We start from the raw sequence: 27094 nt of genomic DNA on the forward strand, positions 1-27094 counted from the left end.
ACAAAAAAAAAAAAAAAAAAAAAAGAAAAGAAATCAAGTATTTTGATGTATCCATATTTATTTTTTATGTTCAAAATTGGTTTCTATCTTGAAGGTCTTTTGAGATTCCAAAGGAATATCAAATTTTTTTCTATTTCTGTGAAAAAATATCCTTGGAATTTTCATACAGGTTGCTCAGAATCTGTAGGTCTCTGAATGGTATGGGCATTATAATTTTTCTAATTCATACACGTGGGGCATCTTTCCATATATCTAGGTCTTCTTCAATTTGTTCTATAGTTTTCAGTGAACATGTCTTCAGCTCCTTAGTTAAGTTTAATCCTAGGTATTTTGATGGTTACTGTAATGTAGGTTGTTTCCTTATTTTCTTTTTCAGATAATTAGCTGTTAGTATATAGAAATAAAACTAAATGTGTTTTAATATTGTATCTGGCAACCTTACTAAATTTGTACATAGATTCTAACATGGTTCTTTTTTGGTGAGGGGTAATTAAGTCTTCATGGTTTCTATATTTAAAATTATAAATACCACAAATAGAGACAATTTTACTTCTTTACAAAAAGTCTCACTTAAATGTTGTCCAAGTATTTCCAGGTATTTTTTCCCTGAGATTATTTTGCCTCCCTTGGTCTTTGGCACATCTAGCTCTCTGACCTCAAAGATGGTAACAACCACATACAAAGGATCTCAAGAAATCATACACTCACCTACCAGTTTTCACTTAATGAAATAGAAAGATAAGAGCACAGACAAATTCACCTTCAGAAAAACTTGGCTTTGTACTTAGTGTTAAGGCTTGGCTCAAGATGGCCTCTAAAGGGGCCGAGGAGATGGCTCAGTGGAATAAGCGCTTCCCTGGCAAGCGGAAGGGCCTGAGTTCAATCCCTGGTTCCGCCCCCCCCAAAAAAATTAGAAGATGGCCCCCAAAGCCTCATATAGTTGTAGGAGGGGCTTTTCAGAACGTACAAATGGGATTCTCTCATTGTGCTTTGGTGTATGCAGTGACAGAAAAGTCTGGATGTGGCGAGCATGGGGCCTCGGAAGCAACATTAATGCGTATCAAGAGCGACACAGGGAAATGTGTGTGTGCCATTCATCTTAAAAAGTCACAATGAAATATTAATAGTTCAAAAAATTAATAAATCCTTAGTGTTTTTTTCTACTGCTTTCAAACCCTATTTACACAGGAAACCATATCTGTACTAAAATTTAGTTCAAATCCTGTGAGACACAGTCTGTGAATCTCAGATACAGAAAATCACCATCTCTTTGAGCTATCTGGGAATTACCTGTCACAGAACAGATAATAATGCTGGACATGAAATTCTAAGGAATATACGTGGAGGGTTACCAACATACAAACGCAACAGTAAAAAATGCCCAGCCTTTGAACTAGGAAATAGCAGTGAAAGTTATCTAGAGATAAGCCACAAAAGTGAAAAAAACTTGTTAAAATGTCACCTACAGTAGCTTGAATTATCAAAAAGATATTTAGTGAATATGCAGAATTTTCAGATATTTAATGAACTTAGTTAAGATTTTTAATGAGAATGTTAAATGTATCAATCTGCTTTCATAGATTTTTTTTTATTTCACCGGTACATATGAAAAGACAAGGAACGAGAGGAAAGTAACAAGTAACGATTCTACTTTTTAAAAGACTTAGAATTATTTTATTTTAAAGCAAAATTTATAGGAACAGCAGAGTCAAGCCTTACTGGGTGCAGTAATAAGGCTGTTACATGTCAAGGTTTTTTTGAAAGATTCTCAAAAATTCAACTATGAAGTTCTTTTTGAAGACAGAAATACTAATACTGTGTTTAGTAGATCTAAACTACGCAAATGGGATTGTGGGAATCTTAAGGACATTACTGTATTCCATAGCAGCCTGACCTGTCCAAGGCTAAGACAGGATTTCTCTAAAAAAAGAATTATGTACCTTGGGTGCAGGTAGTGCATCCACTCTTAGAAACAGAATTATATTTTAAAAAGCTTTAACTAAAAAGGACTGAGTCATTTGCAGACAAGAAGCTGGCAAGAAGCTAACTATGCTACTCAGCTATGAATAAGAATCATTTCTTGAGGGGCCGGGGAGATGGCTCAGTAGAATAAGCACTTCTCTGGCAAGCGCAAGGGTCTGAGTTCAATCCCTGGTTCTGAAAAAAAAAAAAATCATTTCTTGCAGAGAATGAAGGATAACCCTGAGACCAGAGACAAAAGCATGGAAAATGGAGCCAAGAATTTACAGAGATACTACGTAGGTAGCCATTCCTAGACAGCAGAGCTGCCCCCTACCCAAAAATCCCCTAATCCCGGAGGTATGTGTGTTGGGATCACACCATATGCTCAGATTTTCACATCAAAGAATGGAAAGCCAAATGGAGAAAGGGGTTTCACCTTCCCAGCTGTCCATACACAGCTATCTGCATTCGCAGCTACCAAAATGAGACCAGTAGAAAAATAAACAAACAACTGTTTATAGATTGTGAAAACATTTTTCTTAATTCACTAAATTATGAATGAATAGTTATTCAGTATTAGATGGCACATGTAATAGCCATCAGGTCTGAAACCTGAAAAAGAGAAACAGCCTTAGCTTTTTGAAAATTAAAAGATCTTCCACTGGGATGGCTGCTTCAATATTACAATAAATACACACTGATAAAAGTACTGAATGGGAGCTATCTTCTAAAACAACCTGAATATGTATACACATAGCAATAAATACTTTTATATGTATCTCTCTTAAGGTTTAATGTTAGAAATTATGATTTTTCCAGTGGTGGTTCAGTTCTCTAATTCTTTGGTCAGCAATAAAATGTTAAGATGATGAAAATCAATGGCTCCAATTATTTATTTGTAGGTTATTGCTAGGAGAGCTGTGTATTAGTAATCATATTAAAGTAAGCTACATGATTTAATTTCTCTAGGACTCATCTATGAAATAGTAATAAAATTCTATCTCATAGAGAATGAGATATCACCTGTGTGAGTTTGATTTAAAATAATTTTGGACTTCAGGGAAGATGGTGGAGTGGTAAGCAGCAGAGAAAGAGCCTCAAGGAGAATCACCATTTAAGCACTAGAACACAGCAGCGTGAGGAAGGAGGGAAGTGGGGACCCTGGACCCCGCAGGACCCAAAGCAAGAGTGGAAGCCCATGGGGAGGAGAGAGAAACTTCAGTGAAGAAGGTGGCAGCCAGCAAGGCCTGCTGCCTGGGTCAGGACTCACAGTGTGGGCGGAGCAGTTCAAAGACCCAGTGACTGCTGCCAATGCCAGGGGCCTCCATGGCAGAGGAGAGGTGAACAGTGGGCATGGAGGCTGCACCAGCTGGGGGCGAGTGCTGAGGGACCTGGCAGCCTGTGGACGCGGGCTCTGGCTGGCAGCCATCCTGGAGAGGGGCCAACTGAGCATAGAGCTCAGAATAACTGCGGGGCGCTGGGTGTACCTAGTGGACCCCAGCTGAGTTCAAGGCCGCAGAAGGTTGCTGGCAGCTGAACAGGTCTGGCCCCACTTTCACAGCCAGAATCCAGCCTGAACTTCATGAGAAATAAAGGTGCAGCTCACTGAGCTCAGTCACCGTCCCACCGTAAAGCTACCGCTGCCTACAGGATGGAGGAACAGAGACCTGAACTCTCCCTCCACATACTGTGTGACAGCAGAGACACACCTAAAAGTGGACTTATATTCCTCTCTCTCTCTCTCATTTTGTTTTCTCCTTCATTGTTTGAGCTTGATTTTATGTGATTGTGAATGTGATTTCTGGCCTCTCTGTGCCTGATGTTTTGTTCTGTTCCTTTTCTTTCTTCATTCTCTTTTTTCCTCCTGTTTCTGTACTGCTTTCCAAAAGTTTGCTGAGTTTGCCCCTTGTCTTCCACTCTTCCTTCTAATCTCTTCCTCTTCATCTGTTTCTCTATTTTTTTCCCTTCATCCATTTTAAATAGGAAAAGAAGTTAAAATAATTTTAAAGTTCAGAGGCTGGGGAGATAGCTCAGAAGAATAAGTGCTTGCCTGGCAAGCGCAAGGGCCTGAGTTCAATCCCCAGTTCCACAAAAAAATAAATAAATACAGTTCAAGCTCTCCCATAATGACATACCTGTATACTTATACAAGTATCAGTTCAAGTAACCCTACACTTATCATGTGATATAAACTGTATTACCTTTCTTTTAGAACTGAGGACCCTGGGCATCTCTACTGCAGGTGTCCTGAACTTTCACCTGTCAAGTACAAACTACAAGGGAAGCCTGTGTACTGGAAGAACAATCTTCCAAACTGTCCTGCAACATCCCAGTGATATACCTATATTCTAATGAGTTAGGATGTAAGCAAGAGAATGGATGTCAACTATCTCAGACAATGACTAGCAACCCACTAAAGAGAGGATAAAACACGGAAATTGTATAAAATGGTGAAGGTACTTACCAGGTGAATGTTCACCTAATTACTCAAGAAAAATCTTTCCAGAAATTGATGGGTACTTTGGTATTATACTCACTAAAATATAGTATAACAAAAATTTGATAGCTGCTTCTGTACTGTGGAGCCAGGCATTCTGCTCCTATGGCAAGAGCCAGAAAGTAGCCATGGGGAGAAAGAAAAGAAATCACAAATACTCAAGGCTTGCCAGTCTCGGAGGAGGGCCTGAAATTGGAAATCTAGAAACAACTCATGCTATTATAAAATATTCCTGTGGATTTACACCAATCACAAGGCTATTGTTAATCATTTACTGTGTGCTTCTTGTGTGGTGGGAAATATTTAAAATCAAGTAAATAATTTTAATCTTCACTAGGATACTGGGTAGATATTCTTGAACACACTTGACAAGTGAAAGATTTCAACAGGATTTCTAACTTGTAAATTCCCACAGGCAGCCAGTGGCAGAAATAAGCCTAAATCTGATTTGGCTCTGAAGTCATGATCTCATCTGGTTATGGAACAATCCTTTTTAAAAAGAATTAGAATACTTATAAATTCTGAATTTATGGACCAAGATTGGCTCTAAAAGCAAATACTAGGTATTTTATGAAAGGTACTGATTTTACAGATACAATCTTTTCTAAAAGTTGAAGGTCAGCGAGACAGCTCAGCAGTCTAAAGTGCCTGCTTCGGCAAGCTTAGGCAAGCGTACAGGGATGCCAGTTAGGTCCCCAGCACCACCTGCTGCCCCAGCGCCACCCCTGGGGGGGGGGGTGAGCCACACACACACACACACACACACACACACACACACACACACACACACACACAAAGTGAACCACACAGCTAAAATTCTCACCAGTCTTCTAGAATTCAAATGTCTGTCTCCAAAATGTCAGAAACACTGTCAATTTTCAATGGCATAATTTTCTTAAATCCCAATCAGTTCTTTCCAAAAACAAGTCAAATTTGTAAGTTGAAGTGTGACTGTGTAGATATTAGCACACCCTGAGGTATACACGCCGAAGAAAGGTGGAGAACAATTCACGTGAATCGTTTCTGAGACAGTGATTCCATTATGCCATATCATTCTTCGAAAGTGTTGATTCTATTTAATCTAGAAAATTCAGTCCAAATCGAAGGTTCAATTTGTAATTCTGACATTTCTTTTTCTTCTCTTTCTTCTTTCTCTTACTTCGCTTTCTACCTCCCTCTCATTTTTCTCTTTTTCCCCTCCCAACCCCCCCTTCACTTTCCTCCCTCTCCTCTTCCCTCTCTTCCTTCCTTCCCTTCCCTCATTCTTTCTTTATCGAGACAGGTTTTTGCTATGTTGTCAGGCTGACCACAAACTTCCGCGCCCTCTGCCTAGGTCTCCTGAGCAGCTGGGAGTACAAGCACGCACGACCATGCCAGGCTCACTTGCTGACACTTCCTTAAATCTATTTTTTTTTTTCCTTTTATGGACTCTGAAGTTTGGCATATTGAAAAGTGTGATAAAAGTTGTTAAAAGGTTCTATCTTGTAAATCACTGGTTGTGCTAACCTTTATGATTGTCAAACTCTTTAATGCCCCACAGCCTAACCTGGAGAAACAGCATAGTAACGTGTTTGTTATAGTTCAGTATCTTCTGAATATCACATAAAATGGAGATAGTGAGGATTTCATGCATGAAGAAAAATGTAGCTCTGTCTCCTCCACCCTTGCTGCATGATTTACAAGGTGTTCACGAAAATTCCACTAGTGATTACAAGCCATTAATTATGTTGTGTAAGGTAGTAAGGTATTTATGAGCCAAAAAGATGGCTCTTCTTGAGAATCTTTATCTCTTTCAAAATAAAAAGTTAAAAATCTAGGCTAGGTTCAGGCAGAAGGAAAGGATGAGGGCCACACTTCCTGACTCTACAGCTTCTTCCCTACAACGATCTCTAATACTGAATGGGAAATGAAATCAAATAACAACCAAACAAATTTTTAAAAAGCACTTGAAGCCACATTCCTGTTTACTCCCGCCACTATCACAGCTTTGTCCACATCAGTGATACAAGTGGAGAAACGGATACCATCACAGAAAATGTCCACGCTCTGTTTTTTTCAATGCAGTAAAACGTTGGCTCAACTATCATTTTCTATTTTTTAGCACTTTAATACATTTATAATAAAGTTACTCATGCTTTGGATAACATTAAGAGGCTGTGAGATCCTAAACTGTCTTCTCAATGATCTAAATTTTTGAATGATATTGAGCAGGATCTTAGCATTGCATTAAATTTTTCTCCCAACTTTTCATTATAAGAATGTTCATATACGCTGAAATGTCAAAACACTATCATGGACACTGTTACAACGCTCTACATCCAGCAAGTGCTGATATTTGCCACGTATGCTTTCTTTTGCTGTCGCTGTGCATGCGTTCACTCACATACTGACACACATTTTTCATCACTTAACTCTTTGAAAGGAAGCTGCAAACATTTCAACTTCAGTGGATATTTATTTTAATGTAGTTTTGATTCTAATTCTCTTAAATGTAGTTACCTATATATAAACTACACGATGCTATATCTACACACAGAACATGTTAATATAAAATTATTTCTCTTCTTAGTCAGTTTCCATAGTGATATTATGTTAGGGAAAATACTCACTTGCCTAAATGTAACAGTTCGTTTCATGTCTATTATCAGCACCTTCATCCTGAACCTTACTACGAAAGGCACACAGATTTCTCCATAATAACTAGTGCTTTAGTCTTTCCTAAAATTATTACTACAGACAAGTCAGATCATATATCCACCACATAGACATTTGACTGCTTAAGGAATTCTCAATGATGAGCAAAATTTTTCTTCATAGAAAAGTAAGTCTCTCATTGAAAGTGTAAATTACTCCCTTCCTACAAATTAAGCTGAAAGAAAGAAACTTAACATTGCCACAAATGGAAATTTGGGCAAATCCCATAAAAAAAGTTTTAAACAGATCCTGAGAAAGATAATTAATGCTATCGAAAAGGTAACTTCAAAAGGAATAAGATGTTTATATACCAATAGGCAACTATACATTGTGTGAGTTTCTTTGTGTTTATTAAATTTCTTTGATTATGAGAATTGTGCCTACTCAAGAAGATATATCACCCCAATTCCCAGTACCTAAGAGTGTGACTTTATTTCAAAATTGCATTATTATGGATGTAATTGGTTAAGTTACACTAACCTAAGTTAACACTAGTTAAGTCATGCAGGAGCAGAGTGGGGCCCTACTCCAATGGTACTGGTTTTCTTGTAAGAAAGTGTGAAACTCGAGCACAGACATCCATAAAAGAAAGATGATATAAAGACACACAGAGACAAAATGGCCATGTTGTAATGGAAGCAGAGGTCACCGCGATGATCTACAAGTCGAGGAACACCAAGAACTGTTGACTCACAAGAAGCAAGGTGAGAGGCATGGGACATGGAGCTGACTTTCCCTAGAGGCCCTCAGAAGGAACTCTCCCTGCTAGCACTTTGCGTCAAGACTTCTAGCTTCCAGAAATGTGAAAGAGTTCACTGGTATTGTATAAGCCATCAGATTCTAATAGTTGACTACATTACTCGCGGAAATGAACACAGATACATACATTTGTACATACATCCACATTCATATGCATGCATACATACATAGATATATAGAGGTAAGCAGGGTAAGTTTAATATTCAGGGCTTTCAGGGTTAGGTTTAGTCATAAAATGGGGACCTGAAGAGCCATCCAAAGAAGCAGTACAGTGGTCTCATAGTTTGTTATGCTTTAGACCTACAAGGTTGCCTCAAAGCTCATATATTCAGCGGATGAGCACTTTGAAGGTGATTGGATTATGAGAGCTCTAATTTCATTAGTGAAGTCATAATTTGGTGGCATTAGCAGGAGATGATGGAAACAGGTAGGGCAGGACTCCAAGGAGCGCACTGTGGGGCAAGCACTGAGGACTACACCTGCTTCCCAACCCTTTCTTCTGAGGCTCTTCCCCACTTTCTGCTAGCAAGCAGGCAGCTTTCCTCTGGATTCTCTTGTGCTCTGCTTCTGCCTCAGCATACACCTAAAAGCAATGGAGCCAGCTGCCCGGGCCTGAGACCTCTGAAACCATGAACCAAAATAAATCTTTCCTCTTGTGCATTTTTTTCATTATTTAGTCACAGCATAAAAGAAAAAAAAATCTGACCAAAGTACAGTTGTTAATTGAAACACATAAAATTCCCATTTCAAAGTCAAAAAGAGTTTCATTGAGGCAATTCTACGTGGTTCATCTTGACAGGTTCCAGAGATAATTCAAACTTCCTGAAATCCCCTCTATCTTCAGGAGCAAACCCTCTGGTGAATTGTCTAAGAAAATATTTCTCCCGCACCACTACCTCTATAAATAGATTCTTAGCATCCCTCATTTCATTTCGATAAAGAAGTTTCAGTCTTCGTGACCTATATGAAATTAAACCCTGAAGCAAATGCTCTTGGAGGTTTTGCCTGCTATTTCTCTTATTCACACGTATCTGTGCCTGGTTTAATACTTGAAGACAGCACTGGGGATTCCATCTAATTCACATTTCAAGTTGAGGTTCCTCCAGGGGATTTGCTCTCATTCCATTTGGTACTGCAGAAACTGTGTTTGACATCTGCCTTCCGGCTCTAAGTGACACTCAGTTCCCATCCACACTCTGCATGTTTGTCAGGAGAGGTGGAGAAGGGAAGAGAGTGGGTGAACCACAGCTGTACTTTTCCAAAGACCACAGTCCACCAAATATCTTCACCTCCCTCCTAGCCTGAACATTTTCAACATGAGTCAATATTCTTTAAACAAGTATTTTGACCTTAGAGATTTTTAAGCATTCGTAAGTAATTTCTGAATATTTGTTCCCTAGACCATTACACCCCTAGTCCCTTTCAATGCTTTTGTTATGAAAAACAAAAGAATACAAATTATATCAACAATTTTTTTTTTGAGATAAGGGCTCCCTATGTAGCACAGGCTGGCCTTGGACTTACTTATGTAGCCCAGGCTGGTCTTGAACTCAAGCAAACCTCCTGCCTCACCTTCTGGAGTGCTAGTATTGCATGTGTGTACCAACATGCTCGGCTTGACAACGGTTTTATCCAACAACCAAAGATCCCACCAATTCCAAAAACAACTTGAGATTGATTAAGCATGCAGATCTATTTTCATGAAAAGTAAATATTTACAGGAAACTATACTTAACAAATTTGTAATAAACTTTAATTTATAGAAACCACTTATATAGTCTGTTTCATATTTAACGTGTAAAAATAAACTTGAAGGATTTAGGAAAAAAGAGAAATTGACTTAAGGGAAAACACTAATTTTTGTCAATGAAAATATTGTACTCATCTACATTTTGGCATAAAGTAAACAACTGCTTACAGCAACCAGAAAATTCAGAATATAGAGCTTATTACTAGCACATGCCATTTAAGTAATTACTTCTTTCAATTATATTCTTTGCTATTTTGCCATGGCGGTAAATTCCAACAGCTTGTTTCAAAATGTCGTTCTATTTCTACTTGACTGAAAATCCTACGCCGTTATGGTCTGCATTATATGACGTCCTACAATTTCTCTGTGCTAGACAATATATAAACAGCTGGTGACATTAAAGGAGGCAATTCCCGTAGACTAAAAAAGGAAGGCATCATTTGACTTCCTAATGTATCATATTTCTCTTGTCAATGTACTTTACAAATAGGTTGAAAAAGGATGAATGTGGTATGAAAAAGCACCTTGTCTTTTTTGTGGCTTTATAAGCAAAAACTACATAAGACATAACATGCCAGGAAGCCATTAAAATGACAAAACACTCTCTGGGAACAGACAATAGTGCCCAGGCACTGGCATGTATATCTTGAATTCACATTTGCTATGTCCCTTATTCACTGGCGATGAGTCTAACACTTTCGTCTCTTCCAGCTCACCTATAAGTTTAGGACAAAAGAAGCAATTCCAAGACAAAATGCTTCCTGTCCACATACAAACTTCTAGATGAGGAGGTTCTGTCCCAGAAATAACAGCATGGTCCAACTGCACTTGGTTGAAGTCAACCCAAACACTGAAAAATTGACACCATGACAAATACAGGTATTTGTGTTGTTTTCAGTTTCTTTTAAATAGGAAGGCTGTCCAGCATATTAAAATATTATATATATATTATACTATATATATAACATATATATAATATAATATATATAGTGATAACACGGCTGTCATACATACATACAAAGCAAGGTTAATCTGCCAGCTCTAATCGTTTTCCTTTCCACACTTCTCTCTACAAAACACATCCAATTTAAGATCCTGTGGCTTTCAAAGCCACAAGGGTTCCACAGCCAACGACCTACTTGGGCTGTACTCTCACAGTCGGGATTCCAACAGGCCAGCTGCACACAGCAGCTCTCTGTCCCCTTTGTCCTTTAAGCCCGGTCCTCAGAGATGCTATTATATAATGAAACAAACTTACTGTTTTCTTTAACACTTTGAGAGCATAAGGCTTCTGGGTCCCCTTCTGTTTGCATCTGTACACAATGGATGTAGCACCCCTTGAGGGGGAAAAAGACAAAAAGAAAATGTTATGCTCTGGACATGAGTCAATGGGGAATGCTTGACACTAAGTGTCCGCTGCAGCTATTCTCCAAACTGCCAAGTGTTTAGAAATTCTGTCTCACTACTAGCCCAGATGTCAAATATACTTTTTTCTCACAATAAATTTGCTCAGAAAATTGTAGGCTTCGTAGCCTGCTCTTTCCCTCCAGCTCTCTCCCTGATAGGTAATATGCAGCCCCTTGGGCTGCTGCACTGCGTAAGCAGTCAAACAAATAAGGTCACTTTCTGGAGCACACCCACCCAAACCGCAGACCCCAAGGTGTAGATCTAGCATGAAATAGCCATGTGGCATTACAGAGAACGTTTACGTTCAGCTCTTTTATAGGGTTAGGACAGCTGGCACTTCTCGGAGCGGGGACCCCCTTCCCCCATCCCTTTATTTTTTTAACTTGTAAAGAAGAATGCACAAAAGCACTAAATATCTAGGCACATAAGGTTACTACAAAGGGGGCATCAAAAAGTAGAACAGTCCTGCCCGAATGCTCGCATTTGACACATGAAGCAAAGAAAAAGAGAAAGACAGACACAGACAGAAAACTATAGACCAACTTGGTTTAAGATACAACTTGAGGAAGAGAACTTCTGGAAGCATTTTAAAATAAGGTCAGTTTGAAGTAAACTTGTCAGACTTTGTACATCAAGACAAAAGATTTCTTAACAATATACTCAGTCCTATGCTACTAAAATTCTAAGTGAATATAAAGAATTATAAAAATCAAACGTATTACTAGTTTTCAAAGCACACTAAACTTTTAACAGGGGCAAGGGAAGTAAGGTCTGGGGTTCTTACACTACTAACCACAGAGACACATTTTAGACACTTAAAAAATCTTTTGTTAAGAGATGACACAGCATGAAGAAATAAGGGGCTCTAGAAAATGAATAAATGAAGGCAAATATAAGATTTTTTACTTTCATGGCTTTAAAAAGTAATTATGTGATGGTTTCTGTCTGAATGCCCTCCCCAGCCATTCAGAGGCCAGGTCTTACGCAAGTTGTTCAGATTATGGGGGCACTAGAGCCAGCCTGGTGTTGGAAAGTGGGGCCTTTACTTTCTCCCCCTTGCAAGCTGTCAAGACCCTTCTCTAAAATAAAAGGGGGTGTGGACTGAGGGTGTAACTGAATGGCGGAGCCCTAGATTTCTGTTCAATCTTGAGTATTGCAAAATATAAAAATAAAAATTATCAAAAAGGATAATATGTACCATAAAATGACATAAATGTCTTTTTTTTATTTTTTGATTTTTTTGGCAGAACAGGGGATTGAACTCAGTCCCTTGCACTTGCCAGGGAAGCGCTTATTCCACTGAGCCATCACCCCGGCCCCAATGTCTTAAAATGATATACTTGATAAAAATGTTTGGCAAACATTAAAAGAAAGTGGAAGCAACTGTATTAATGTCATACAAAACAGACTGCAGAAAACTGATAGAGGAACATTACTTAATTTTGATGAGATCAATCTCTAAAAATACATAACGAACATAAAAGTACATGTACCTAATAACAGGAATTCAAAATACATAAAGCAATGCTCATGGAACTGAGAGAAGATATAGAAAAAAATCCATAAATGTACTTGAAGGTGCTCTTTCAAATTTGACAGCAAAAATAGAAAACTCTCACCGAGGGCATAGAAGGCATGAGTGGCATTATCAAGTAAACTGAATAATACGGACAGAAAACGCTACACAACACTATCAAAATACACAATCTCCTTAAAGTTAGTAGACTTCCATATAGTACCTGACACACACTCTTACGATAAACATGCAGCAATCAAGACAGCAGCGCTGCACTGGCAAGACAGCTCAACGGTATGGCGCCCGCCTGGTAAGCACAAGGTCCAGAGTTGTACTGGAGAAGGAAGCCATAGAGACAAGAGGAAAGAAAGCATGATCCAGTAAGAGACCTACATACGTATGATGACTTCATTCTGGCAAAGGTGAAAATGCCATTCAATGGAAAAAGGATAGTCTTTCAAATATAAATAGTGCTAAAACAATTAAAAACCATACATTTGAAAAAAAAAGTGAAACACAAGACAATATTTGTCAAACATATATATGATATGGAAATTAATATCCAAAAATAAAGAATTCCAATGATTTAATAGCAAAACAACCCACTTAAAAACATGGTCAAAGGAATAGATATTTCTCAGAAGAAGACATAAAAACACTAACAGGTGGGAAATGCTGCTGTATGTTACTAACCACCAGGAAAAGCTATATCAAAACCACAATTAAGATACCCCTTTCCAAATGTTAGGATGGAAATCATTAAAAAGATGAAAGACACCTAGTGCTGCTGAGGAAATAGATAAAAAGGAAGACTTCACACTGTGGGAGGAAAGTAAGTTAGTACATTCATCACGGTAGAGTAGAGAGGCTCCCCAAAGAATTAAAAGCAGAGCTATCTATGATTCTGTGATCCTCTTGCTAGGCCTATATCCAAAGAGAATGAGTCAGCATGGCAAAGAGATATCTGTACTCTCCTAGTCATTGCAGCACTGTTCACAATAATTGAAACAGTAGAATCAATTCGAGTCCAGGGCCAATGATATAGCTCGGTGGACTAAGTGCTTGCTTAGGTAAGTGCAAGGGGCCAGATTTTGATCCCTGGCACTGCATGCCACACCAGCCCCACCCCTAGGCATGCTGAACTGGTGATGAAGTCCAGGCGTGGTGGCTCATGCCTATAAGTCCAGCACTAGTGAGGCACAAATCAGGAGGACCATTACAGTAAAAAAAAAAAAAAAAAAAAAAAAAAAAAAAAAAAAAAAAAAAAAAAAAAATTGAAGAGTCCATTAACAGATGAGTATATAAAGAAGCTGTGAAATATACAAACAATGGAATACCATTGAACCCTTACAAATAAGCATTTTATTCCTGTCATTTTAAACACATGGATGAACTTGGAAGACATTCCATGTAAGGAAATAAGGTAGGCAAAAAAACACAAGCGCGTATGATCTCACTCATATAGTCTATAGAAATCTGGAAAAGATAAACTCATAGAAACAGAATAGAACGATGGTCAACAGTTTGGGGATAGTTGGGAAGACGTTGCCCACAAGATAAAATGACAAAATATCCTGGGTTTGAAAATTGCTAATAGAGTAGATTTGAAGTGTTCCCTCCAAAGAAAAACTAAGTATGTGCTCTAGTATATATGTTAATTTTTGTGATTTAATCATACCACAATGTATACAAATTTCAAAATATGTTACTCACATAAGAATTTATAATTTTGTTTTCAATTATAAATTAAAGGTTAGATAAGAAAGGTAGATGGAAATAAGAATGCAGACAGATTTTTAACACCATTAGCCATTAGGGAAATGGATATTACACGAAGAGATAACTACTACACAGCCATCGGATGCTGCTAAACAAAAAAGACTGGCAAGAATGGAGAGTAAGCAACAACAGACGCTGCTAGGAATGCAAAGCTGTATAGCTAGGTGGGAAAAGATTTGGGGTGCTTCCGACAAAGCTGACCACACCATACGACCCATAGCTCCCACTCATGGGTATTTATGTACTTAAATGACATACAACCTGAGTTCATTCACAAACATCAACATGAATCTTCATAGCTATTTTATTAGTATTCACCAAAAAACTACAAACAATTTCACATCCCCCAAATAAAGGAACTGATTAACAATCTGTTAATACACCCATACCACAGAACACTCCCTAAAAATTAAAAAAAAAAAAAGAAAATGAACTAGAGTGCACACAACTTGGATGAATGACTTTATATCCAAGCAAATAGAAGACAGGCTCAGACACAGTACATTATATAACTGCTCTTAAATAATATTCTTTCACAGACAAAATTATAGAGATGGAAACCTGTACATGATGTAGAAGTACTGACTACAAGTATTAAATAATTTTTTGAGCATGATAGGAGTATTCTTTATATCGACTACAGTGGTATTTGCACAAGTACATACATTTGTCACAATAGGCAGAACTGTGCAACAAGAAAGGGTAATTTTCTGTAATATAAAAGGTACATTAATAAAAACAAAAATAAAAAATCATCATAAGAAAATTACATTACTGAAAGGTGAGATTAAAATGTAAACAACCAACTGTAGCCTATGGCATTCATCCCATTCTATTTTCCTTTAACGGTACCTGAGAACATTTTTTAAAAATAAAAAAGGGGGTCAGGAGATAGCTCGGTAGAATAAGCTCTCCTTGGCAAGTGCAGGGTCCTGAGTTCAACCCCAGGTAATGCAAAAAAAAAAAAAAAAAAAAAAGAAAAGAAAGAAAGAAAGATGAAAAAAATATGTGATGAAATGAAAATTAATTTTAAATAATTTGACTTAATTTTTTTCATTTTTATAAAAAATTTGAAGTTACCAACTGAAATATTACCCAATAATTTATGAAAAATGTGTTAAATAGCACTTATTCCTTAATTTCTTTATCATCTCAGGTTGGCCAATAATTGTAATATATGAATAATGATTTCCTTTAATTTCATAAAATCTCAAAACACAAGCATACTAGAAAGAACTTTTTTTTTTCTTTTTATGTATTTGGTATAGGGTCTTCCTATACAGCTTGGACTCGTAGTGATCCTCTTGTTTTCGGGCTCCCCAGCACTGGGATTACAGGCATGTGCCACCATGCCCAGATTCAGTCACTGGCACAGCATGCCTGGGAGTGGGGCCAGCCTGGCATGTGGGACCAGGTGCTTACTCCGCTGAGCTATCTTGTCGGCCCAAAAAAGTTTTTTTTTTTTTTCTTTTTTAAAGCTGTGCTAATCAGGCCCAAAGGAAAAAAAAAATTAACCTCAATAGACTTCTGTGAAGTACAACATTTCAGAATTCTTATTATTTTGTTTAGTGAAATTCTGCAGTTTCTATTCTTTATTCTCCTTAAAAAAGAAAAAAAAAAATGAGACCACATACTGGTACATACATCATGCTTAAGTATATGCAAGAAAACAGAAATTATCTCATGCATATTATCTGACCACACTGCAATGAAACTGGAAATAAATCACAAAAGAAACCAGAAAAAAAACCTTAAATTCATGGAAATTAAATGACACCATGCTCAGCAACCAATGGGTCATAGAAGAAATTAAACAAGAAATTCAACAATATCCACAATTCAATGAAAATTCATGCACAAATTATCGGAATTTATGATCCTAAGACTGGCTTACTTTCACACTGGTTTTTTTAAATAGAAATCTTGGAAAAATTATTTTGGAGCTCTAGTTTTCTCTAAGAAACTGGTTATTAAAAATACACATGAAAGCCAAAAAGTTAATGTCATAGGTCACTATAATTGTCATTAAACAAAAAGCAAAGCAAGTAGTCTAATCTCTACTGTGTTTCTAAAGTTATGAACAGTATGACAACTAAAATACTATTTATAACTATATACATAGATATACACAAGTAGAAAATACTGCTCTGGGGGCCAAGAGATAGCTCAGTAGAATAAAAGTCCTTAGTTCAATCCTTGGTACCATAAAAAGAAAGGGAGGGAGGGAGGGAGGGAGGGAGGGGGAGAGAGAAAGAGAGAGAGAGAGAGAGAGAGAGAGAGAGAGAGAGAGAGAGAGAATATTGCTGTTAACATTATTAATAAACACTTGATATTCATACCTAGCATTATGGGTCAAACTTAAGGATGTGGGACAAGCTCTAAATATAATACTGATCTTCCTAGAGCCATTTCAAACGTGAAGTCTTCTGGTATCATATTAATGTAGAAAGGGCCTCTTTATTCCACAGCCTATCTTTACCTGCTCCTCAAGTCCAGTACCTAAGGAACAACGTCAAAAATCCTTATCTCTATTTTGATGCAAGCCTTAAAAAATTAAAAAAAAAGCAACCCCCCCCCAATTTGCTCATCTCCTCTCTCTCCCTCCTCATTTTATTTTTTCTTCTAATGAAATCCAGATATTGTGATGTAACTGTCCACACAGTAGTTGAGAGACAGACACCCAAATCCGCTCAAAGGACCAAGCAGAGAACCCATCTAACTCAAAACGAAATCAGAAAATCAGAAGTCTGAATCCACATCAAGGCTCTAGGGAATTAAAATGAGATTGCATAATACCAAAACAACAGAGTAGTAGGGTCATTCTCCCATGAGGGGCGGTTATAAACAAGAAACCGATTTTTCTCTGGGTGGATCTATTAGAACATCTGTGACTGTCTGGGTCAGAGCAAAGAGCATGGCTCTGTCCCCACTTAAAACTTGCTCTTCGGAAAGGAAAGAGAACTTCAACCCAGAAATTCCTACAACATACTAACCTCTCTTTTTTTCACCTTTAGGAGTGTCTCTGTAACAGTACAGTTCATTGCTTTAAAAACTCTTTGCTAAGGTTATTAGTTTTCCACCTTTCTCTTCCAGTAGATTGAATCTTTCTGTTCCATTTTGAATTTAGTTTAGTGCATAGTGATAGACCTGGGTCTAATTTTTGTCTTTGGCATGGGGAAGACCAGTTTTTCCAGCACCATTTACTAAACAGGCTATCTTTCTTTCAGTGGACATGTTTGGAGCCTTTGTCAAAGATAAGGTGTCTGGGTGTGTTTGTAGTTGTGTCTGCATCTACTATGCTCCATTGATCCTCTAGTCTATTATTTTGACAGTACCATGCTGATTTTATCACAGTAACTTTGTAGGATAATTTCAACTTAGGGATTGTGATATTTCCTGCCTTTCCTTTGTTGCCCAGGATTGCTTTTGCTATTCTAGGTCTCTGGTTCCAGAGGAATTCTAGGAATGTTTTCTCTAGATCTGTGAGGTATTTTAATTCAGATTGCACTGAATCTGTGTAACAATTTTAGGAGTACGGTCATTTTCAGTATGTTGGTTCTTCCTATCCACAAGCAAGGGTTATCCTTCTACTTTCTGATATCCTCTTTGACCTCCTTTTTCAGAGTAATGTAATTTTCAATGTACAGATCTTTTATTTCCTTTGTTAGATTCATTCCTAAGTATTTTACTTTTTTGGAAACCACTGTGAAAGGTGTCATTTCCCTAATTTCTCTCTCAGTGAGTTTGTTGTTTGTATACAGGAACTCTATTGATTTTGAGTGCTGACTTCTCATCTAGCTATGCTACTGAAAATACTAACATTTCTTTAAACATTTCAAAGCATTTAGTCTTAGTTACTTTGGGATCTGATTTTTAAAAATTTTTAAATCGTGTCCATCTACTAGCAAGAAACATCTTACTGTTCTTCTGGAAAGGTCTCAAGACAAAACTATTACTGCTACATAATTCATCTGTTATTAACAAGCCTATTCTTTTCATTGGTTTTTAAATTAGATGAATAATGAAAGAATATAACCTTAAGCCTGACTCTTCCTAAATGTGAAGGTAGAGTCATATGACACAAAACAGATGAAAGAAAAGTCAAAACTGTAAGACTGATGTCAGCATAGATTTTGGTCCACTTCCAGCAACAGTTTCATTATTCACTTATTCTCTATATTTTTCAGTCTACAATTCCTCAAGGCTCTTTAAAACGAGGGTTCTTCACAGTTTTCTTTGGTCATATAAAAACATTGTACCTTAATCAACAAGAAACAGGAAGAAACTTCTCCAATGATTTACTTACTGATTTGGCATTTTCAATCTACAATCTGAAGACTGGCTAACCTTTAAAATTTAAAAGTTGCCACTAGAACTGGAAGCTTTCCATGTTAGCTAAACAATACAGTTCTAAAGTAAATCTCAAGAATATTCTGTCAAGCAATGATGCTGAACTCTAGACGATATAGTAACAGTGGAGTCAGAATCTATCCATTAATTCGAGTTCAAGTCCAAAGTATGACAAGACCAATGCCTCAGAATAAAGACAGGGAGAGAAAAAAATTCTTTCTTACTCATCCTTTTAATCTATTCAGGCCTACAGTGCACCAGAAGAAGCTCATTCCAATTGGGAGGGCGATCTATCTTAATTTTCTGACTTATTTATGTTAATGTCATGCAGAAACGTCCTCATAGAGACACTCAGAAATAATGTTTACCCTAGTATTTGTAGCCTCTCATACCTTAAGAAAGAAAATTACATAAAATTAAACATTCCCATTTCTTTCTCCAGCTGGCTACTGATGGACACTGTAGGCAGTTGCCAGTGTGGGGATTTCCTGACACTAGTGCTATAGACCTTTATGAAAAGCATTTTAAGGGCACAACAGTTATTTTTCTCTAAGTTCACTGCTTGAGAATGGACTGGTGAGGTAGCACAGGCTGCACATGCTTAACTTTAGGAGACACTGCCAAGTAGTTTTTCAACACAGTTGTACTATTTTATACTCACCAGAAGGTATAAGAGTTCTGGTTTCTCCCAATATCTTGGATGTCAATAATTTTAATGTTTTCTGGGCTGGTGAGATGGCTCAGTGGTCTAAAGCACCTACTTAGAACAAGCTCAGCAAAGCACAGGGACCGCGGTTCAGTCCCCCAGCACCACATGCCAGCCAGCACCGCCCCCTGGTGGGCTGAGCTGGCCACACACACACACACATAAATAAATTTAAAAAAATTAAAAAAAAAATAATAATAATAATTTTAATGTTTTCTATTTTAGTGATCATAAAATGGTGTCATATTGTTTTTAAACTGACATTTCCCTGAAAAATGATGTTGAGCACATTTCTATAGAAATTTTAATTTTTTCTATAATATTTCATACATATGATTAATAGATACATGTATTATAAAATTATTCCCAGACCAGAATATTCTGTCATTGGGTTTACTGATTTTCCTTTGATAATCAGCTTTTAGTTTTGAAGGTCAGTTGATAAATTTTTCTCTTATAATGAATGCTTTACATACTCTAATGAATCATTGCTCATCATCCAATACAGTTTATTTCTATCCACTTTACTTTTAACTTTTACAATCTTGTATGTGACACATCTTGAATTACTCTTTGTGCTGTAAAGCTATTTATACAAAAAGGACAAGTGCAATACCTGGTACTGAATCACTACTAGAAGCACAACTTCCTCCCGCTCTTAATTTCCATCATCTTACTGAGTTTGAATCAGATACCATTCTTGCAAAAGAGAAAAGGCTTGCATTTATTAAGAGCAAATCAGAAATGCTCATAAAACTTGTGATTGAAAGAGATTAACAAATGATGGATTCATACGGAATAATTTAGCCAATTCCCTGTGGCGTTCAAGGAAGCATTTTAAACATCAACAGCATCTGTTATTGTTTCTGGAGGAGAAAAGAATTTTGAGGCATGACATATAATTATATGATGTCAAAACATTGTACCCTCAAAGCTTCTTGGGAATAGATGATTAAGAGGACATATTTTAGTACAAATAACCCATTTTAGATCGCAGGCCTCGAGATACCCCCACTCTTGCTTCTAAAAGCTTCACCTGGCTGAGAGCTCTACCAGATGGCTGATCTAAACAAGGAAAAGATTTCATCTCTCTCAGCTGTGACTTGGGCTTGTCACTGACATTCAGCAACATCTAGTTTTTAATAAGGAGCTCTGGGAGCAAGAAGGCAGTGAGAGCTCTCTCTCTACAAGAGACCCAGCAGAGACAAGACTGGTGGCTTATTCAGCAGATGTGTTTTGTTTAGCCATAAGGTCTTTCTTCAGTATTTATTTACCTTAAAGAGAGAAAAACAATAAAAGTAATGATACAGAATTTCAAAACAAGATAGTGGGAAATTAACAATGGTTAATATGTGGCATATTGTTATCTTCAAAATTCTTGCTTAGATTATAAGAACAGGCAGGTAAAATTTATCTAACAATATAGGAACAAACTGTTCTTTTCAGTTAACTAATAGAAATTAGAAGTATAATCATCATAGCTATCTTGTGTGTGTACATATACATATATACACACATATATACATACATACACATATGTGTGTGTGTATATATATGTATATAATTTTTGTTTTCTTTTCCCTTCCTTCTTTTCTCCTTTCCCCCATCCCAGCTGTTCTTTCCTTTCAGCAATTTCTTTTCCTTTCACTTACAAGTGAAGTAAATCAGACACATGCACATGTAAACATCATATTGTCTCCCTAGTGTAAGAAACTGAAAGGGTGGACAAGATCCAAAATGTACAAGAGATACTGTGAAATGGAAATAAACTGCTCAAAAGCATAGTTCTTAAAAGCTGTTGAGTATCTTGATAAACCTAAAAACTGGGGTATGTCATCAAAATCCACAATTCCAGCCTCTCTTGAGTCTAGAAACAATAGCCCTTCCTGTTCAGCAGCAGGGGCGCCTTCCTCTCTGAGGAGGCCCTGTGAGCCCTCCGCCATCTTCATACAGTGACCACCTCTCAGCTCCTGCTGCCATAAGCACTGGCTTTCCCCAGTAAGTGCGAGTGGCCAGTAAAAAAAGCAAGGGGTTTACCTCAGAGGTACAGGTGGGACTGTCAATTTCCAGAACTCTTTCTACATCTCTGCATTATAATACAATTAATTCAGTTCAGTGATTGGGAATTCCATGACCATTATTCCATTTCACCAAGTCAGACACTTGATGCTAAGAAATACCATTATTCCGAGACCACTAAAATAAGAAAAACTGTAACCAATGTAATATGGATAGTTCATGGGCTAATGGATGTATTACTATTGAAAGGGACATTAAAATGTGTCAAGACTAATGACACATTTAATATGTTGCATATGGAAGTAGCACACAGTAATTGTTTTAGGTTATACATCAATATCAAGTGCTATCACATCTATTCCTTGGTAATCTCAATAGCTTCAGGATTCTAATCTTACTTTACTTCAGTGCTCCTCCATTCTAGTTTTGGGAAGATCTTTCTAGAAAGAAAATATGACCATGACTGTCCCCCATGTTCACTATCCCTAACCCTATGACAATGAAAATGGTCATTTCCAGAACACATCACTGGAGACCCTTCACCAACTTCCTTTCTTCTCTGCTATTGCCTCCTCTTGTCTTCTGAGTGACCTCCTCCAATTTTCTTTTCTTTTTTTTTTTTCCTCCAATTTTCTGATGAGCAAATTTTTCATTATTCTTTAATTCTGCACCATTACAACCTCCTAAGAAATATTCTCTCTACAGTTTTTCTATTCTGTATCAGACCTACTAGAAACTAGCTCAATCCATACCTCTCATTAATATGCCACCCTCTAGGACTTTCCGGACCAGAGCTTACAAAGAGCCATCTCATAATTGGACTTCACTCTTCATAGTAAGTTTCATCTAAAAAATGCTTAGAAAATTTCATGTTAGCATTAAAAGTAGGGCTATTTAAAAATTATGCCTAGAAATGCAAGAAAGACGTTGTTGGATAACTGTCAATCAGCAGAAGCTATTGATGCCACTCTATGAAGACTGGACATGCTTTTTACCTGTGTCAGAGAATTCACCACTCTTCACAGAATCAGTATCTTTTAACTCCTTTCTAATACATGCCTGGCCTCTAGGCATCAAAATTATAATCTGTATTATAGATTAGGAACTCCTGGAATTCAGGGAGCAATCTGACTGACCTCTTTCAGTTGTATTTATATATAGCTGGAGTTCAAGGAATATTTTAAAAATTAAACTGAATAATGTGCTATGATAATCAAAATTGACCTGCAAAGAGGAAAGGTAAGTATTAAAGAGTTCAACTGTAAATTACAGTTTGCGAAGTTATATGTTGCTCAAAAAGACATAATTGGTAAATGGCATTGAGACCAGATCTCCACTCTGTGTCTCAGGATTTCTCAGTGAGTGCCTCAGTTGCCTATGGCTCTCTATCCACACAGGTCACGAGGCCTCAACACTTTTCAGTCAGTACCTTGAAAACAAAATCGTCTGCACCCACATTGTTAAGGTTTGTTGCCTATTGCTTTGCGTTGTAGTTAATCGCGTTCATATGTATCCCCAGCACAGCTTGAAGATGGGCACCTGTGAGCAACTAGAGTCGTCCATATAGCAGAGCTGTGTTGCTGGAGAGCTAAAAAGAACTGAACTAATAGCTAAGCTTTACTTACTTTATTAAAACAATGTCCTCAACCCTATTTGAAAGAAGAAAGAAATAAAATAGAGGAAGAAAAGAATGGAAGGAAACTATCATTATAAAAGCCGGAAAAGTACAACAAAAATTCCACTCAATCTATGCTGTTTTCCATCTTCATCAATGGAATGTATATGACCAAGGTGCCAAAATTATGTTTCAAATCTCTTTCAGATTTAGGATGTTAACTGCTTCATCATCATAGGTACTTCTGCAATTCTATTTGTTTCTGTGAAGTCATGGCTAAATCCCCCTTTGTTAATACAGTCGGCTATTCTTTCCTAAAGGATGGAACAGTTCTCTTTATTAATGACATTTTATCACAATTTAAGAACCGGGCGGGGGGTGTGTGTTGAGATGGCTCAGTAGAATAAGTGGCTCCCCTGGCAAGCACAAGGGCCTGAGTTCAATCCCCAGTTCTGTCAAAAGAAAAAGAAAAAAAAAAGAAAAGAACGATATTTGCAATTAGAAATTGCACTGTTTTTCAGGACAATGTTGATTGAGAGGAGCTGCCATGGACTGGTAGGAGAGCTTGGTATTTCTGGTTCACTGCACCCCTCCTTCCTCTTCTCTAAGCAACCATGATGTCTCCTTTCCCTCTTCCCCTAGGTAGCCAAGTTTTTCTGAGAATGTAGGAATTGTTCTGCATAGTTATGTGAAAGCAGTATATCAAGAGTATTCTGAGAACCTCACGTTACTCATTCCAGAAAATAGGAATCATATTTGAGATTTAATTGTCAGACGATTTCTGGGATGGCAGAGAGATACCGCACTGCCATGTGGATCAGAAAGAATTATGATTCAGCCAGCCATACAACGCTGCCAACTTGAAATCTGAATATGGCAAGTTGGATTGCTTTTTCGGGCTATTACTTAGCCATTTTGCGTCATAAAGGAATAGCATGCTTCTTCCTGGTGTATTTACAAATTAGGCAATATACTTACATGATCCAACCATTATGTTTTCTAGTTACCTTCTGGCTATAAACAAGAAGGCAAGGTACAAAGCAGTTAAGCAACTTGTGTAAGCTAAATCAAGTGTTTCAGTTGCTCCTGTACATGGAACAAATCTGTTCTTCCTTCTTAGCAACTTGTCTGTGTATGCTCAACTAAAAGATACACTCTTCGTCTATATTATACTTTCAAAAATACATTACTTTTATTGGTTTTAGGACTCTAAATTTATTTTGGAAGAAATACAAAATTTGCATTCAAAGAATACCGGGCTCCTTATTCAAAATTTATTGAGAATTTTGACAGGGCTATAGCAGAGTGCTGACCCAGGTGCAGAGCCCTCTGCGCACAGGAACCTGCAGGCGAGCCCAGGCTCACATTCTTGGAGCCTGACTGGGGCAAATCCCTCAGTCTCCTTGACTGTAAGACTGCTCACCTGCAAAAGTGATTCAGTCCTCATCCTCTCTGTGTGGTCATTTTAAGAATCACATACAATACATTCAAACTATGTAGGCTCTAAAACACTTCATAAATATAAACTTACATTACAGTTAATAGCTGATGCACATGACCTTCATTTACTTAACAGACATTATGAAACACTTCCTGGAAAAGATTAAAGTGAATGAGTATTGGTTATTCCCCTAAGAGAACCTAAAATCTTTCTTACAACAACAGGCTTTACCATGACTTTGTACCATTAGTGTGCTTAGAGAACTTGACAATGATATACTACTTGAAATAAGAATCTACTAAATAGAACTACTTAGGCACAAGATCAATGCCTTAAATGTATTTACTACAACTCTGCAAACTGACTTCATTTGTTTGTGTATTGAGTCCCTCCACAGGCCCACTTTCATTCATAAGCCTTTTCCTTTTAGCTTTTGGGTAGAAGTTCTTCTAGTACTTTCTGAAATCAAATGCACAGGTATAGTTATTCCTTCTCACTGATATCAGAATTTTCAAGAGGAAGGAAAGCCTAAGGTCTCTTCATTTTTGAGCTCTTCTATCTTTTTTACAGGATTTCCTATCTTGTGAAAAAAGTTTTTGTTTCATACTTTTAATGCCTCTTCAGCAGTTATTTTGTATTTGACTTCTGAGTAAAAAACAAAGGAGTGAACCTTGAATCATTTAGAAATTTTAAAGTGAATTCTCTTTGCTTTTAAAGTACATTATGTAAATGTACAGATCTGCCACATTGAACCCCATTAACCTGCATAACTGATTTGCACTAACAAAAAATGTGGACAAAAACAAAAGAAAAATGAATTTGACAGTCTCTGAGCAGAGTTGGTATCATAAAAAGATCAGGATTTAATTACAAAAACAAACACAGCAATAAAGAACCCTTACTTTTAAATGTGAAAGCAAAATACTGTATCTTCATTTATTGTTCAGGTTTAGTTCTCACTCAGTTTTCTAAGAGAATATTTAAAGAGCTGTAGAACACATTAGAATATGACTTCTAATTAAAATTATAGATTCCTTTTTCCCAGTGATTTATCAATGCCAAGGACACCCTGAGACACCACAGTTCCCAGCTTTTTGCCCTTGTGATAATATAACCATAACTTAACATAATGAAACTCTGTAAGAAACAAAGTAATTTCAACAAACAATGAAGCCGTCCCCTCAAACATGGCCCCATGCCTATGACTGAGAGGAGACCTCTCTGTGCACTTTCATGCTCTTACTTTAGCAGCCATTTAAAGCTGAGTCTTTCCTCAGAGCTGGAGGAAAAGCAATCAATATCTGCCAGAGGCCCAGAGTTAAAAAAGAAAGTCGCCTCAGGAACCCTAACACTTATGGAAAAACAGAATTTTAAAAAAGAGGTTACAACTCTAAGTTTGTTTCCAGAGGTCGGCTTGCACCTCCTGGGCAGTGAGACCAACCGGTGAGCAGCAGCAAAGTGGGACGGAAGCATCTCACCAGACCCCAGACTGAAGCCAAAGCTGGCTACAGAACAGGAACTGAGGCAATCCTGTCTTCCCTAGGGGAACGGTGACATCCCCTGCCTTTTTCTTGTAGAGTGGCATTGGCCAGGGGAAGCTGGGGGAAAAGATTAGAAGAGCATTTGGACACAAGCCAGGGCTTTAATGTGTTTAGAAATCACTGGAAATCCCTTAGGATAATGTCAATTTCCTCTTTATCATTAATCGTGTTTGCTTAGAGTCATGAAATGATTTGAGTTGTCCTAAAATGTAATCTTGACCGGATTAGAAATATAGTGTTATATTTTGCTTCCTGCATTAATTAGAAATGGCAACAAATTACTGTCTAATGAGTTAAGCAAAATGACATCAAAAGCTCCTTTTCACCTCTTTCCCTTTTTTCCTGGGATTGTGACCTGCCTCCTGAGGAAAATAGGGGCACATGTAACTCACACTGAGTAAGGACGCTGGCTTTGGCACTGCAGGCCTTCGTTGTCACTCAGATAGCAAACGATCCAGCAGAAGTGGCTGCTGCTGCGTGCAGATTAGGGCACATGGACAAGAGGCCTCTTCAGCAAAAGCATGGAATGTTTGTCTAAACATCATCAAACTGAAAATGAGTGTGTCCCAAGCTAACATTTATTTAGCTTCTTCTACATACCGTAAGAGGAAAAAAGAATTTGTGAGTTTAAATCTATTAGGAAAAGAGCTAAGAATGAGCTTTACAGCTTATGATACACAAAAAAATAGACACATAATTTTCAACAGCTAAGACTACTATAAGGATTACGAGTTATGCGGAAGAGTCTAGCACATTGCCAGGCACATAAACGGAGCTGAAAACATTTTAATTTCCTTGTTTTAACTGGCTTCAGAATTCCAAGGGAAGTCTAGCCTCATCAAAGACTCATTAATAAATGAGCTTGCTGTTCTGTTCACCACCTACTTTGTCAATATTTTGAATTAATCTGAGTCAATATTCATTAAACCTCACAAACTAAAGACTCCATAAAATTAGCTTGCTACTCTTTCCCTAGTCAATTGAAAAGTTAACACTAGTGAAAGATTCTAATTATCTCTGCAAACCCTGATTTTTCTCTGTATCAATTCTGAAGTAAA

At 37.4% G+C, this 27094-nt stretch overlaps 1 protein-coding gene across 1 annotated transcript in view; it reads right to left on the minus strand.

The window, feature by feature from the left end:
• The window catches only part of Camk4 (calcium/calmodulin dependent protein kinase IV), a 260080-nt gene that overhangs the window by 125429 nt on the left and 107557 nt on the right, over positions 1–27094 (minus strand). Inside the window, exon 2 of the mRNA XM_004643276.2 lies at positions 10921–10999. Coding sequence (XP_004643333.1) covers positions 10921–10999 — 79 coding nt within the window. The remainder of the gene's footprint in view (positions 1–10920; positions 11000–27094) is intronic.

The sequence above is a fragment of the Octodon degus genome, unplaced genomic scaffold, assembly GCF_000260255.1.
Source record: "Octodon degus isolate 3935 unplaced genomic scaffold, OctDeg1.0 scaffold00169, whole genome shotgun sequence".
NCBI lineage: Eukaryota > Metazoa > Chordata > Mammalia > Rodentia > Octodontidae > Octodon > Octodon degus.